At 39.7% G+C, this 15739-nt stretch overlaps 1 protein-coding gene across 9 annotated transcripts in view; it reads right to left on the reverse strand.

Annotated features, from left to right (window-relative positions):
* Positions 1 to 591: 591 nt before the first annotated feature.
* Positions 592 to 15739, reverse strand: part of TAB3 (TGF-beta activated kinase 1 (MAP3K7) binding protein 3) — a 65971-nt gene continuing 50823 nt past the window's right edge. For all 9 annotated transcript variants that reach the window (XM_066356072.1, XM_066356073.1, XM_066356075.1 and 6 more), the window contains 3 exons: positions 14062 to 14145; positions 8015 to 8116; positions 592 to 4491 (listed from right to left, as the gene is read on the reverse strand). In XM_066356072.1, coding sequence (XP_066212169.1) covers positions 4340 to 4491; positions 8015 to 8116; positions 14062 to 14145 — 338 coding nt within the window. In that variant the 3' untranslated portion in view covers positions 592 to 4339. The remainder of the gene's footprint in view (positions 4492 to 8014; positions 8117 to 14061; positions 14146 to 15739) is intronic.

Here is a 15739-nt window from a genome sequence, read left to right on the forward strand (position 1 = left end):
GAGAAAGAGAGAGGCAGAGAGGAGCAAGAGGGGTAGGGGTGGAGAAGCAGATGGGTGCTTCTCCTGTGTGCTCTGACCAGGAATTGAACCTGGAACATCCACACGCCAGGCCAACACTCTACAAACTGAGTCAACCAGCCAGGGCCTAAATACATATTCTTAATGATTAAAAAGCCTATTTACTATAATTTGTGGTGATTTCTGTGCATATGTTGGGAAGGCTGACTCCAGACCCCAGCAAAATGAGGTTCAGGACCTCAGTGATTATTTGCTTTTGAAAAACTAGCTACAAATCATATAAAAAAAGAAAAATTTTTTTGTAAGTAAACATTTAAGTGGAAAAACGTAAGCTCCTAACATATTCCACCTTTTCTATAAAATTTGCTTGTATATATTTAACTCAATTTTAAAATTAACGTACACTTAATATCTCAAATTTAATGTTACTACATGTTCTAATAGAACAGAAATGTGATCAAAGATTAGATTTCTGAGACAGCACATTTCAGTCCAGAAATAATAGGAGTGTTGGAACTAGGACAAATTTGATACTCTAAGTCATTTCTAACTATACAGAAAAGATGCAGAATGTAATGTTTACTTTTAGTTTATTAATTTATTTTGCAGAATTGTTGCCTTTCCGAATATGTACTGTTTGGAGGTACGATGCATGCATAGCCTTTTAAAATGCCTTTGTACAATTTCACTTCAAAATAATTTGATTCACAGCATACACAGAAATCTAAGAGACATGGTATTTACAAGATTTAATAAGTTCTTGCTGTTTAATGAAGAAACTGATCAATTCTTTTACAGTAGGGAAGACACGGACATTGGGTGTCATTATCAGTAAGAATTTAGAATTGTTCAGTCTCAGAGTAACTTTTCATGGCTTAAAAAATTAAAGTTGAGTCATTCTATTAATCTTTGAATGCCCATGCCATGCAAAATCTACTTGTTTTAAATATTTGGAGATGCACATAATACAGGAAAAAATGCATGTCTGGTGAATGTGAAAACATCATCAGAATTAACTTTTACAGTAAGAAAATACTGGTAATTCTTTCAGAAAGATACAGTAGTGGTGCAACACAGACAGTGCCCGATTTATTGATTTTTAAAAAAGTAACATTTCAATTATCATTTCTCCTCTACAGATAATACAGACACACTGTAACATGAACTCATTCAAAGTCTGAACAATGACTACAATATTAAAATAAAATCAATTTTAACTATAAAGGGACATCTTCACATTCCAGGATACATTGTTGATATTTCAAAGGACAATTTTTCTATACCTTCTTTCTGTTTATACTGTCAGACATTACAATTACCTTTTAAAATACTATATAAAACTTGAGTTGCCACAGAAAGTTGGGTATGAACCCTAGAGAACTGGGACAAAGCAATGACAAAATTTAAGGAAATTAAAAAGTACTAAAATTGAGACCAGCTCCTTAAAAATTATTAAACCGCTCATCACACATCCCGTTGCTTTCAGGGAAATAAACAAATTAGCAACACTTTCCCCACCATCATTAATCTGCTCTAAAACTACATTTTTTACAATGCATCTCGTTTCTTTAAAACACCCTGCCTCTACCGTCTCCCAAACAAGTTCATTATCAATTTCAAACATTTATACAAGGCTTGGAAAGTTTCTGGCTCCTCTATTGCTTCTATAGACTTTTAAGACCAACTCCAAAATCCAGAGAGCTATGTACTTTAACAAAATAGTAAATGTGCTTTTAAAAAACCCAGTTTACAAAACAGTGAAATCATTTCAAATGTGTAGTTAGGTCTACGTGTTAAGAAAAAATGTTTTCAATAAAAATAAAGAAATGTACCAACTGATCCAAAGAGCACAGGCACCTCGGCGGGTGGGCACCATCCAACCTGTATCCCAGGTAGTTATATGCCAGTATCTGTAAGTATCAATCTGACCAGGAGATCCTTTACCTTGCAAGTTGACCAACTGAATTCTTGTTCAAACTGGTCACAAGCAAGAAGTAGTGCATACCTAGGACACAGTTAAATATATCAAATTTATCAGTGTCAAATGGTTTTGCTCATTTCAAAAACTGAATATAGCCTAGTTGGTATATGAAACTTGTGCACAATCAGAAAAGAACACACACAAAAAGCTTCCTGACAATCAGTCTGATGTCTCACACCCCGCCCCTCACACCTGTGAAACCGACCCGCGCTCCCTCTTCCTGGCCCGTGAAAACAATGGTTGACTAGATAGAACACCGAAGGGCTGGAACCGTGCACCTACTGTAGGACAGCCACTGAGTAACCGGGATGGAGGAGCATGCAGGGGTTTGAAAGTCATCTACACGGTTTTAATAAAGCATAAGCTGTTTTCATACATGCTACTTTCATTCTCCACTGACAACTGCCCCGTTCACTGCTGCCACTTCAGCATGACACTAAGGAAACTGGGGACCTTTTAGCTAGAACAGCACGCAGTGTGTTTGTTGCTGAAGATCAAGTGGGGTCCACCATGACTAAGGAGAGATGAAACCAGACCAAGGCAAAGGGTCTGGCACGGTACAGAACAGGACTGACAGACACCAGTTCTCAGCCTTTCAAGAATGCTGTGTTCGAGTCAATGCTTTCACTCCATCTGCTTTCTCACCGTGCTTTTCACAGTTTGGCCAGTTGCTGTGAGAGATGTTTTATCAGTGTAATTACATAGCCACGCTTTGCAGTGTGAAAGTATGATTGTAATGGAAAACTATGATGAGCTGTTATGCCTTTGGTTTCATTATGCTATTAAGGGCTCCAGGTCTGCCAGAGGTGACTGCCAAATTAGAATACAATGACAGCTTGAAGTGTGGGAGTGTGGATGTGTGTGTGTGTGTGTCTGTGTTTAGTGAGGGGTGTGGGTGCGGATATTCCTAAAGTAAACCTCAGGTAAACTCCTTAAGGATTAGAAAACCTGCCAATTTTATCAGTTCATATTTACGCAAGTAAGGGGAAGATTCCAAAATTCTCAACAATGGAGAGACACTAACTAAATGTCTTATTACTAACTTCCCAGTGACTTTGTATCTCTGCTGTTGCGCACACCCTCAAGTTCCAGTTTCTGAAAGGGGCGCTTCAGTATCCCTTGAGCTACTTGAACAAACTCAATGTTATTTCTGAATACAGTGTTACAATTTGAAAAGTTCTTGGTTTCAAAGTCCTTTGTATTCATCTTTTTCTTCATAAGTCTTGACTAGCCTTCTCTTCCCCCAAATAACAGTGTGCAACTTGGCGATATTGACCAACTGTAACTTCCCTCATTGGTTTACTAACGTATGTGCAAATAAATATTGAACTAACGATTGATTTCTTTCTCAGCTAGGTTAGGATTATGGCACAAAGTATTACCTGTGCTGTAAACATCATGAAGTCCTCACAGAATTGAAAGGAGGGGGAAAGGCTTTATGCATGGCAATTATTTCTTGTCGAACGACAGCTGAGATCAAAATGTCCAAATGGATGTTGGAATGGATGTATATTTGGCATACATTCACTGTGCTACTGGCAAAGCACAGTCTTACAAGAAGGTCATTCATAAAATCATACTTTGTAAGGACTTGTTATTTTTAAAACCAATGACCTAACAAAAGCATGCAGTAACTTAAAAAACATATTATGTAGCGTAATTAGGTCTTAGTTACCAGTGTTGATATAGCTTGATGAATCATTGTACAAGCAAAAGGGTTCTCATCACCTCTGATTGTACTTTCGACAAAGGGCACAATATGCCTAATTCCTGACTACTACAAATCACATTTTAAAACATCTTGTTTGTGTGTTGGAAATTACACCTGAAAACAGCAGCAGTTACAAATACCCTTATTATCGCCCAGCCCCAGCCCTTCTCCTCAGTAGGAAGCAACAGGAAACGCAGGGGCAGCCTCGGCTTCCCAGAGAGCTGGGACTGGGTGAGCCTGCTCTGGGATTCACAGTTCGTGTGCATAAACTGTAACATCACGCTAGGATTCCAAGTTCTAGTTTATATCAAATAAGGGCCACTCAGCAGTAACTTGAACAGTTGGGATTCCACAAAAGAGTTCTCGACTTCCCTGTGTACACTCTTTCGAGAGTGAATCCTTCCCCAGTTTCAAGTACCCTTTCTGTCTCTCACTCTGTAACGAGTTAAGAAAGGGAAGAAAAAGCGCCCTCCCTGTTTCTCTGTAGTGAGCACAGGCGGCCACAGTGCCAGTGCCCCTGCCCCCGTGTAATGTGAAATGAAAAGGCTGGACAGACGAAGGTTGCCGCGGCCCCGGCCCTCTGCCGGGCGCTCGGCCGCACTGTGGACCCGGCCCAGGCTGCCCTGAGCTCAGGTGTACCGGGGCATCTCGCACTGCTCGCAGCGGTTCAGAGCCGGGTGGTTCAGGAAGGTGCAGCTATCACAGTTCCACGGCGCCCCTTCGTAGTCTTCATCTCGGGGTTGCATCCGAGGGCTCTGTCTGGAGGGGCCGGGTAGGTGCTCTGAGGGAAGTTATGATGGAAAGAGAAAAGAGATTGACTTTTTTCCAAGTATAATCCAAATGGAAATGAAAAAAGTACGGAAAAAAAAAAAAAAGGTAGCATCCTACCTTACCTAAGTGAAAGGCACACAGCCTTAGTACACACAGAGCAACTAGAAATGTAGAACCAAGCAGGGAGTTTATGGCATATCTTCTACTTTGTCCTAAACTGTTTATCTTTTTGCTCTAAGAAGATGGCAGTCCTGCATAGTTTACCTCCTAACTCATTACCCACAGGTAATGGGTACGTACTCCAAGCTAAATGGAAATGCGGTGTCCTACAGCATGTTCACATGAACTCTGCCCCGCTGCCACCCTCGCCCTCTCGCCCTGCCACCTTCAACAGCTGGCTAAATGTGTGCCTTCTTGCAAGAGACCTTCAGTTTCACAGTATGCATGAGTTTAATAATAATGGTTCATAAGAGACAGAGTCCATAACAAACTTCTCCCCAGAATGGTAAAAAAGAGAAAAGAGAAAGACACTCCCTACAGTTACTGTGTGTGTGAGAGACAGAAAGAAGGACAGACAGACAGAAAGGGAGAGAGATGAGAAGCATCAATTCTTGATTGCGGCACCTTAGTTGTTCATCGATCGCTTTCTTGTATGTGCCTTGACGGGGGGCTACAGTAGACTGAGTGACCCCTTGCTCAAACCAGCGACCTTGGGCTCAAGCTGGTGATCTCAGAGTTTCAAACCTGGGTCCTCTCTGTCCCAGTCCAATGCTCTATCCATTGTGCCACTGCCTGGTCAGGCTAATTTTTCATAAAGCCAAATTCATTCAATATAAATAGTCATCTTTTATTCTCAGATTCCTTACTACCTATTAGTTTTTTAAATGTTCATACCTAGCAATATAAAATGCTGGCACCCTTAGGTTGGTCCTTGGGATTTTACTCTGCAACCCCTTCAAACTTAACTTTTAGTCTTCCTAGGTCCTATTCCCTTTGGCCTTGTGTCCAAAAAGGCTCTTTGCTTCTGCAGCTGATTTGTAAATCTGCCTTTTAGGAACAGTCCCTACTAAAGTGGGGTCAGTAACTAGAGGCTAAAGGTCTCTGGATGGAATTCAGCCTGGAGTCCGGAACAAGGTCAGGAGGCTGTGAAAATGCACCATAAAGAAAATCAAACCAAATAGGAAAAGCCTCACTGTGAGAGTATGATCTCAGGCAAGCAAGCCTTCCTAAACAGGTAACAAGAGACAGAAATCTGGAGCAGTTTAAATCAGTTCCATTTGGGGTTAAGCATATCTTCCACTGCAAGTTAATGAGCTGACCGTGGTTTACCAATCTGTCTTTTATGACAAAAGGCTGATGTGAACGGAACGTAAAGAGAACTGAGCGTTAGACTGCACCTTACCGCACGCTTACTGCTCAGGCTCAATCAGGAGGTGACGGCTGTCTCACAATAGAAGAGAAAACCACTGGGTTCTCCAGCCCATTCCTGTGACTATAAAAAGGAGGCGGGCTTGTTTCTCTGACTTCAACTGTGCTTTTAACTGCAATTATCACCCTTTAATAGTTTTCTTTTTTTGTCTCACGGAGGACTAAAAAGCATATTGCCAAGGCCTTCTTCTGTTACAGGGAAATGTTCCTACATGCCATGCCTTTCCAGAAAAGATCCTCTCTTGTATAGTAATCTTTTTACCTTTTAAAAGAAAAAAAAATGCCCTGAAAACCGAACACTTATAACAAGTATTTATCACAGAGTGAGAAAATTTAAGATGTTTAACCCTTAAACTGTTACATTTCATCTTTCTATGCTAACTCCAAACGCAGCCTTCAATTTTATATTGTAGCGGTGTAATGTAAATGTTTAATACGGTGAGGGTTTTCAAATTCCTCTTCTGTCCAAAGTACACAAACCTGACTGATCCAGGATACCTGGGGACTCTTCACTGTTCAGTACTGTAATGGAGGAAACATCTTTTCCTCTACCTTTCTGAGCTCTCAGCTGAGACCCTCGTGTAATCAGAGACAGATCAAAGCTAGGTTAACAGGAGAAAACCAGGAAAACTGTTGCCGCCCCAAGATGACTCAAACCACCACCTTGAACACCTCCAGCTAAACACAGAAGAGGAGGTCAGGGGCGGGGGCCAGCTGTGAAGGATGACTACGAAAGTGCAATAAACAAGGATGGGCTTTGTTAGGGAGGTTAAAGTGGATGCCTTTCTCCACTGCTAAAACTCTAGGTGCAGTCCCCAGCGCTCTCTGTGGGCCCTAGAGACCCGTACAGATGGAGACTTCCTTTGTACATGTCACTTCTGGTTTGGGCTCTTCTCTTGCACCTGTAGTCTTCCAAAATAATCCTAATGACACAGGCGTATTTTGGGGGTGGCATATTTCCTGGCCTTCGGTACCCTAACAATTTAATAAAATCAATCACTCTGAAGTAACTTCTGAAAAAATATATTTAAAAGGCCCCTAATTTAGAATTTATTGTTGGTCCTAAAAGAAGGCACTGCTCATGTCATCATAAGGAAGTACTGTCTAAACAGCAGCATCTAACACCCAAAATACATTGACCTACAGGTGTGAAATTTTTATGGAATAGTTTACAAGTTAAGATATTTTCAGCCTTATAGAAAATAAAAAAAGAATATACACAACAATAAACAGGTTTTTCCTTTAACAGGCTAAATTACCCTAAAACAACCATCCTCACAAATATCACTTATCAACTTAATTAACATTGTTTATATTATATAGTAATTAGCATGCAGAAGACAAAATGCTCAAAAAGCAACTAAAACTTTCAAAAAGTCTAAACATTTTCTACACAGTTTTCGAAGATAGCTGTTGTTTTTCCTGTGGGAAATGCGCCAATGGTAAAGAAAGAAGTGTTTTCAACTAGACGAAGTGGAATGTACCTTTGCCATTGGTTTGTTCTTAGGTTGGGATCTTTCCACCTACTCAATATTAAGAAATATCAAGTAGAATACTAGGACAAACTCATACAATATATTTAGAAACCTTATTTACACTGACTCACAGGATAAAGTTCAAGAAGTTAAAAACTCCAGAGCTTTCAAGTTCTATTGACTTGGCCTTGCTTTTTAGATCTGTTCTCTTAGCGCAATCTGTCTAATATTGTGGCCACTTAGATGTGGCCACTCTAAATTAGGATGCGATGTGAGTGTAAAATATACACCAGACTTTGAAGACTTAGCATGAAAGTAAGAACATAAAATATCTCACTTATAATTTATATTGATTTCATACTAAAATGATAACACTTGGTGTATACTAGATTAAGGAAAATATATTAAAATTAAATTTTACTTGTTTACTTTTTTAATGTGTTTAACAGAATATTTTAAATGGTGTATGTGGCTAACATTTCTATTAGACAGCACAGCCTTAGACACTCAGTAGAGAAAGCAATGTTTTAAAGTAAAGACAAAAAAGGTGGCCTTCACTTCTTGATAACCCTACAAGGCCACCACACGTCTCTGGCCATTCGGACCAACTCGGGGCGTTCCAGTACAAACCGTCTGCAGCGGCCGCCTGGGTGTCATGGACGTCGGCCTGGACTTTGGAGGTCACGCTAATTCTTCGGGCCTTCCTCTCAATTGTGCAGGGGTCTGACGCGTCTGCATGAGAAAAAGCAAAGCCAGGAAGAAGGGATCAAGGCACTCATGTAGAAGAGTGGACAGGCTAACAGAATCCTCTCCCGGGACACGCACAGTTGAGTGTTTACTCCTTCTATTACCTTTAATTCTCCTGGGCGGGCAAGCGCCACGTTTACTACCACGTTTACAGCCAGTACGGAGCAATGGCTCTTCTGACTTCCTCTACTCTCTCCAATTACATGGAATAAAAGCCTTATTTCACCAGTTCTCCACATTCTAGTGGGTTAGGGGTACAAAGTTAGTAATAAATGTTGAAGTGAAAGCAAAATTTGGGATAGTATACTTTACCCATTCCCTGATTAAGCTAAAGTTATTAGAAAATTATGGGTTGAAATGAAATTGCCCATGTAAGGCTAACCAAAGGGCCCATTACAATAATGATAGCATTAAACTATAACATTTTATAACTAAAGAACTTGAAAAATCAGAACCAATCCAAAATAATACTATGTACTGACAATGCATGCTCCCCAATCATTTCCTAAATTCCAATTACCTACATGTACAAAAGCCCAGTGGATACTTTCCATGTGGACTGCAAGCATCCTAATTTCTTGCTAGGTTATTAGCAAGAAATGGCAGACTTTCACATTGTTTGCCCTTAAGAACCAAAGAAAGATCTTGCATTTTCTAGTCAGTTCTTCGCCTATACGCAGTTCCCTAGAACAACCCACCTTTGGAAATCAGTGCTCCAGAATCCTAAGTGTGGTGCTTAGGCACTAAAGTACTGTATTATCAGAGGAAAAAGCAGAGTCAATTTCTCCTTAGGCTCCAAAGACTACTGTCAAGTTCTACTTAGGTTTGCAAAGCAGTTCAAGAGTGTCACATAGCTCCTCGCCACCCTTACTCAGCTTGTGTATTTTACAGCACTGATCACCTCCTGGTGCACAGACTAGACCAGAACCAGGTCAGGCGGCCAAGACAACCAGGACTGTGCTCCAGTCGTGGGACACCAAGGGGTCGGTGCTTCGCCACTATGAGTTGCCAGTGACAGGGTAGGATGGGGGAGCTTTCGTGCACACTGTATTGCTTACCTGAAAAATCCAGTGCAAAGTTTTATCTCCTTTTCTATCTCGTTCTAATTATCACGCTTATTATTCAGATGACCAGATAAATGTCTAGATTCCACTAGGATTTCTAGTATGTAACGAACAAGCCCAAGAAAGCAATTCTGCCTGTTATTTACATTTTACTTTTTTTTTCTTCTTTATTTTATTTTTTATTTTTTGTATTTTTCTGAAGTTGGAAATGGAGACAGTCAGACTCCCGCATGCACCCGACCGGCACGCCTATCAGGGGGCGATGCTCTGCCCATCTGGGATGTTGCTCTGTTGCAACCAGAGCCATTCTAGCACCTGAGGCAGAGGCCATAGAGCCATCCCCAGCACCAGGGCCAACTTTGCTCCAATGGAGCCTTGGCTGCGGGAGGGGAAAAGAGAGACAGAGAGGAAGGAAAGGGGGAGGGGTGGAGAAGCAGATGGGCGCTTCTCCTGTGTACCCTGGCCAGGAATCGAACCCGGGACTCCTGCATGCCAGGCTGATGCTCTACCACTGAGCCAACCGGCCAGAGCTTATACATTTTACTTTTTAAATTTAAGTGGTATGTAAGATGATTTGCATCATTAAAGGCCTTTTTTTAAAAAAAAGAATCTGTTTAAAAGAAGTCAAATTTGACTTCTTAAAATGAAATAGCTTTAGAAAATCTATCATAAAAAGGCTTCCTAAAGAATTACAGAAATCATTCAAGTTCCACTTACAAATTTTAATAGAAAAAGGTTAAAGGTTAGCATTTTATACTCTCACCAACAGTATATATTATTATGTAATATATACTGAGAGCTCAATTAGATCTCTAAAGTAGAGATCCATTTCTAATGAACATATTTCTTTAGATGGCTCTCTAGTCTTTTTATTAAAAGTGTAGTCGTAGAGTATAAATAGCTTGGGTAGGAGTCATGTCTCATGTTTGTAGCATCCAGCATCTATCTTATGTAATTGGACTATCCACTATCAGTTTTCCATGGTACCCTAATTAGCATAAAGGTATTTGTAGGGAGCTAGATGAAGCTTGATATTAATGGCAGATTAATGCAAACCCTGCACAATTCCCAACTGAGAAGTAGACCAAACAGGAACCTGCCACCTTCAACACATGGTATTGGTCTTACAGACAGAAGGCAGAATGACCTACCTGAAAAAATCTTATCACCGCTAGAAATTCTGAGTACCTGGCCTCCTTACCTCAAGAAACGTTTGTTCCTTATATTTCTTGGTGAATATCAATTTGCTTATCCATTCACCTTCTTTCTCATGGGCATTTGGGCTATATCCAGTTATTGGTTATTGTGAATAAAAATGGTATGAGTTTTCTAAAATACAAGTCATTTTGTAAGACATATGGCTTTAGATTCTCTTGAATAAATATTTAGAAGTAGAATTATTGATGGGGCTATAAGGCACGTAAATGATTTTACAAGAAATGTCCAAACCATTTTCCAAAATTCAGAATTTTAGCCACTGTGGTGGGTATGACATAGCATCTCAGGATTTTAATTTACATTTATTACCCTAGTGTCTACTCAAGTTGAGCATTTTCATGTGCTTATTGGCCATTTATATATTCCTTTGTGAAATGTCTGTTCAAATGTTTTGCCCTCTTTGGTTTTATTTATTCATTTTAGAGAGGAGAGAGAGAGAGAGAGAGAGAGAGAGAGAGAGAAAGAGAAGGGAGGAGCAGGAAGCATCAACTCCCATATGTGCCTTGACCAGGCAAGCCCAGGGTTTCAAACTGGTGACCTCAGTGTTCCAGGTCGATGCCTTTATCCACTGTGCCACCACAGGTCAGGTAACCCCACTTTCGTTTATGATGCTGGTAATTCATGTTTGACTTGATGCTTTTGTTTTTTACATTTTAGAGGAGAGAGGGGTGGGGGAGGAAGCATCAACTCCCATATGTGCCTTGACCAGGCAAGCCCAGGGTTTCAAACCGGCGATCTCAGTGTTCTAGGTTGATGCTTTATCCACTGCGCCACCACAGGTCAGGCCTTTTCTGGTTTCTTAAGATAGAATATTAGGTCACTAATTTTAGATCTTCTTGTTTCACACTAGTATTAAAAGCTATAAATTTCTTCTAATTTATAATAAAGAATTTGACCTTGCCCAAAGAGAGGTCTAGCTCTGTATCCAGCTCCAGGGAGGTAACCTCTTACAGGGGTCCCCAAACTACGGCCCGCGGGCCGCATGCGGCCCAGAGACCATTTATCCGGCCCCCGCCACACTTCCGGAAGGGGCACCTCTTTCACTGGTGGTCAGTGAGAGGAGCACTGTATGTGGCAGCCCTCCAACGGTCTGAGGGACAGTGAACTGGCCCCCTGTGTAAAAAGTTTGGGGACCCCTGCTTGAAGTTTTCCAAGTGGCAGAAATGTCTGTTATTTATGGGGGGGCTCCTCAGACCATACCTGAGACTTTATGCTGTGAGGTAGCTCGAGGTGGACATATTTTCCACAATGTCTTACCAACTTGGTCCTCGGTTCCCAGGTAACAACTTTTTTTAAAAAGACTTTATTTATTCATTTTAGAGAAGAGAGAGAGAGAGAAGGGGGAAACAGGAAGCATCAACTCCCTTATGTACATTGACTAGCCAAACCCAGGGTTTTGAACCAGCAACCTCAGCGTTCCAGGTCAACGCTTTATCCGCTGCACCAGCACAGGCCACGCTCCAGGTAATAACTTTTTAATGCACTCCCTTAAAGAGGGTGATTCCTCCACAACTGCCCTTTAATCAATTAACTAAAGGTTATCTGTTGAATTACCAGTAAGTAATCCTTCACTGGACATTCAAGCAAAAACAAGTTTAAAGACCCATACATTATTGCCTGACCAGGCGGTGGTGCAGTGGATAGAGCGTCAGACTGGGATGCGGAGGACCCAGGTTCGAGACTCCGAGGTCACCAGCTTGAGCACAGGCTCATCTGGTTGGAGCAAAAGCTCACCAGCTTGGACCGAAGGTCACTGGCTCCAGCAAGGGGTTACTCGGTCTGCTGAAGGCCTGTGGTCAAGGCACATATGAGAAAGCAATCAATGAACAACTAAGGTGTCACAATGCGCAACGAAAAACTAATGATTGATGCTTCTCATCTCCACGTTCCTGTCTGTCTGTCCCTGTCTATCCCTCTCTCTGACTCTCTCTCTGTCTCTGGAAAAAAAGAAAAAAAAAAGACCACTCATACATTATTAATCCAAATGGTTAAAGTGATCAGCCCAGTGACTTTCAACTTTTAGCTGTATATAATGTTGCTAGTGTCAAATCCGGTGTTTGGCAGTCACCCACAAGATTCTTTGTTGTGCCATTTTTAGAAATTAGTAGGCTATTTTAAATTCAGATCACGTGAAATATCCATAGTAGTATTAAACAAAAAGAACAACAGATACTGTGCTGAAATGTGTAAAACACTCTATACTAAGCTTTACTTTTAAATTTTGGTGGAATAACTATTTTAATTCAGGTAAGGTAACAGAATTTACACATTCCCCTGATTAAATAATTCTGATGCGATTTTATGTTACACCCTTAGGTAATTTTAAATAAATAAAGACATTTTCCACTACTGCATGTCTTTATGATCAATCTATTTTGAGTTGCTTAAAGCTTTAAGGATTAAGATGTGAAATGCATAGTTTAGCTTAGTCTTGATTATTTCATTTATAAAACAACATGGGTCATTAGTAAGGATGGGGCAGAAAATTTAAATTCAATGACTCATTTAAATTTAATTCAAATTAATTTTTTAAGATTCTGAAATGTCACCTGACCAGTGGTGCTCAGTGGACAAATCATTGACCTGGGATGCTGCGGGCCCAAGTTCGAAACCCCGAGGCTTGAGCAAGGGGTCACTGGTTTAGTTGGAGCCCCCCCATCCCCATTCAAGGCACGTTTGAGAAGCAATCAGCTAACAACTAAAGTGATGCAACAATGAGTTGGTGCTTCTCATCTCTCTCCCTTCTTGTATCTCTTAAAAAAAGATTCTGAAATGCCAATTAAATATTAGATACATAAAAAAATATATTAGATACATAAAAATATTTGACATCTGAATTTTTATGAGCTTATTTGAGCCAAACTGATGACATGCTGGGCAGCAAGATCTCAAATGCTCTCGATACCTTTCATATACATGGGAATGATTTAACAACGATCCAAAAGGGATTCCTCCAAACCTTGGATTTACGTAGGATCTAAGATGCTCTCCTGCTGAGTACACAAGTATTCTTATTTCTATCAAGTAATCTTAGCTCTACTGCAGATCAAACTTTCCATTCTAATAAGAAGTATCCTTTAGGATTATAGTTTTTACAGTGCTGAGTAAATTTTAACTTTATAAAACCGTTTCAACTAAGAAAAAAAAATTATATATCCCATTTAATTACCTTTGACAATAATTCTAAAGAGTTAACATCAATATGGTAACTTCTTTTCTTTATTAATTTTAATGGGGTGACATTGATAAATCAGGGTACATATGTTCAGAGAAAACATCTCTAGGTTATTTTGACATTTGATTATGCTGCATTCCCATCAAAATATGGTAACTTTTTTATTTTTATTTTTTTTTATTTATTCATTTTTTTTTAGAGAAGAGAGAGAGGGGTAGAGAGAAGGGGGGAGGAGCTGGAAGCATCAACTCCCATATGTGCCTTGACCAGGCAAGCCCAGGGTTTCAAACCAGCAACCTCAGCATTTCCAGGTTGATGCTTTATCCACTGTGCCACCACAGGTCAGGCATGGTAACTTTTTTATGTTGAACAATTTAATGACTATCTCGAGTGGATTTCTTCAGCTATAAATGTGAACTCCCAAAAGACTTTCATACTTATTTGTATGATGATTGTGACATTTCCCTACTCACCTTTTTTAGATGGCTTGGGTGGTACCACTGGGCCAGGTTCTATGTTGTCATAAAAATTATTCATAGCTTTTGGATCAAAGTTTCCTATAAAGAAAATAAAATCAATTTAGAGTTCTTCCTCCTGTTGTTTGAGACTTTTGTTAAGGAAAATATGGAAATAAAACATGTAAGAAGGGAAACATTTTCAAGGTTTCCAAACTCCTTCTATTATCCTACTCTCTCCTCCCACTGAAATTGTTTTCTTTATCATCTCACAAACAGACCAGTGTCCGTCTACAGTGCTCACCTAAAGGAGTATTTTTCTAACTAACTGTAAAGCTAGTCTCTTTGGGCAGGATGACCATGTGGCACATTTAGAGAGGCAAATGAAAGCGAGAAATGAAAGGATGGTTGAACTGTTGGTTTTTATTTTAATGAATAAACCATAAGAAATTTAAATACTGTTAAATAGTGAAAGCTCACTACTTCTGTATATTTCATAATTTACCTTAAAATGTAATCGATTATAAATTCAACTATCAAAAAACCCAAATATATAAATTTATAACAATTTTTCAATGAAAAGGAGAATCTTAAATGTCACCTACAAATTTATCAATGATAAAAGGTGATATGGTGCCAATTTGAGAATAGAACAATTGCCACAAAACTTTCACATCCCTTAAATGTTCCCTCCCCAATCTGGTGTCTATTTCTAGCACCATCTAATGCCAGGACTCCTCTGAGGTCAGTCTGATCCAGGGCCAGTTTTTGGTCCTACCTTCATTTCTGTGAACCTGTCGCTACAATCTGCTTGTTCTGCACAGTTCCCACTAAGCTTTATAACTGTATCCACGCTTATTCCCAGAGGATGCAATATGGCACTAATGAAGTTCAAATACATTGGATCTCTTGATTTCTAGACCTAATTTTCCCCCCAAAAAAGTCTTCTTCACTAAAACCAACAATAAAACTGCTGTTTAGCAAATCTACACTAATTTGTATCTAATCTAAATGTGCCCCCAAGTGTCTAGACTCTTTCTCCGGGAACTTAAAAGTTTAGCATGGAAGAGTAGAGATTTAGAAATGCTTAATCACCACAAAAAGAGCTATTTGTTGCCCAATGGAGACCCAAAACACAGCTCTTCGCTTATAAAATCTTAATAGTGGTTTCCCTTGCAGGTCCTATTACAGTTGCTTTTTCAAGGTATTTTCTGAAAATAATTCCTATGACTGCTCATGAAAGCCACAATGCTTGCTATTTGATATATTAACTGAGAGTTTTTACGCTTTAAGATGCTGCATATGTATTTCTTCAATTACTGAAGTTATAGCTGATATTCTAATTTCTAGATCCCATTAGGCTTACTATAGGTATCCTAACCAAATGTGTGTTTGTTTTGTTTCAAAGAACACACAAGCAAAAAACAAAAACAAAAACTTTTAATGCTGTCTTATAATACAGTAGCAATAAGACTGTAGAGTAACTAGGCTTCTGAAAATAACTTTAAGGGCACCTAACTTGATCATTCAACTTTCACATTCAAATTAACTTCTATTCTGATAGTTCCATATCGTTTAGGTTCCCCTGCTTCTACTGCAAAAAATGGCAATGGGGTACTTTTATATATACTTCTTAAAATACAGTAGAAGCTCTCTTAGATGCCACAATTAAGAACAGTACAGGGAGAGGCTGACT

The sequence above is a fragment of the Saccopteryx leptura genome, chromosome X (genome assembly GCF_036850995.1).
Source record: "Saccopteryx leptura isolate mSacLep1 chromosome X, mSacLep1_pri_phased_curated, whole genome shotgun sequence".
Lineage (NCBI taxonomy): Eukaryota > Metazoa > Chordata > Mammalia > Chiroptera > Emballonuridae > Saccopteryx > Saccopteryx leptura.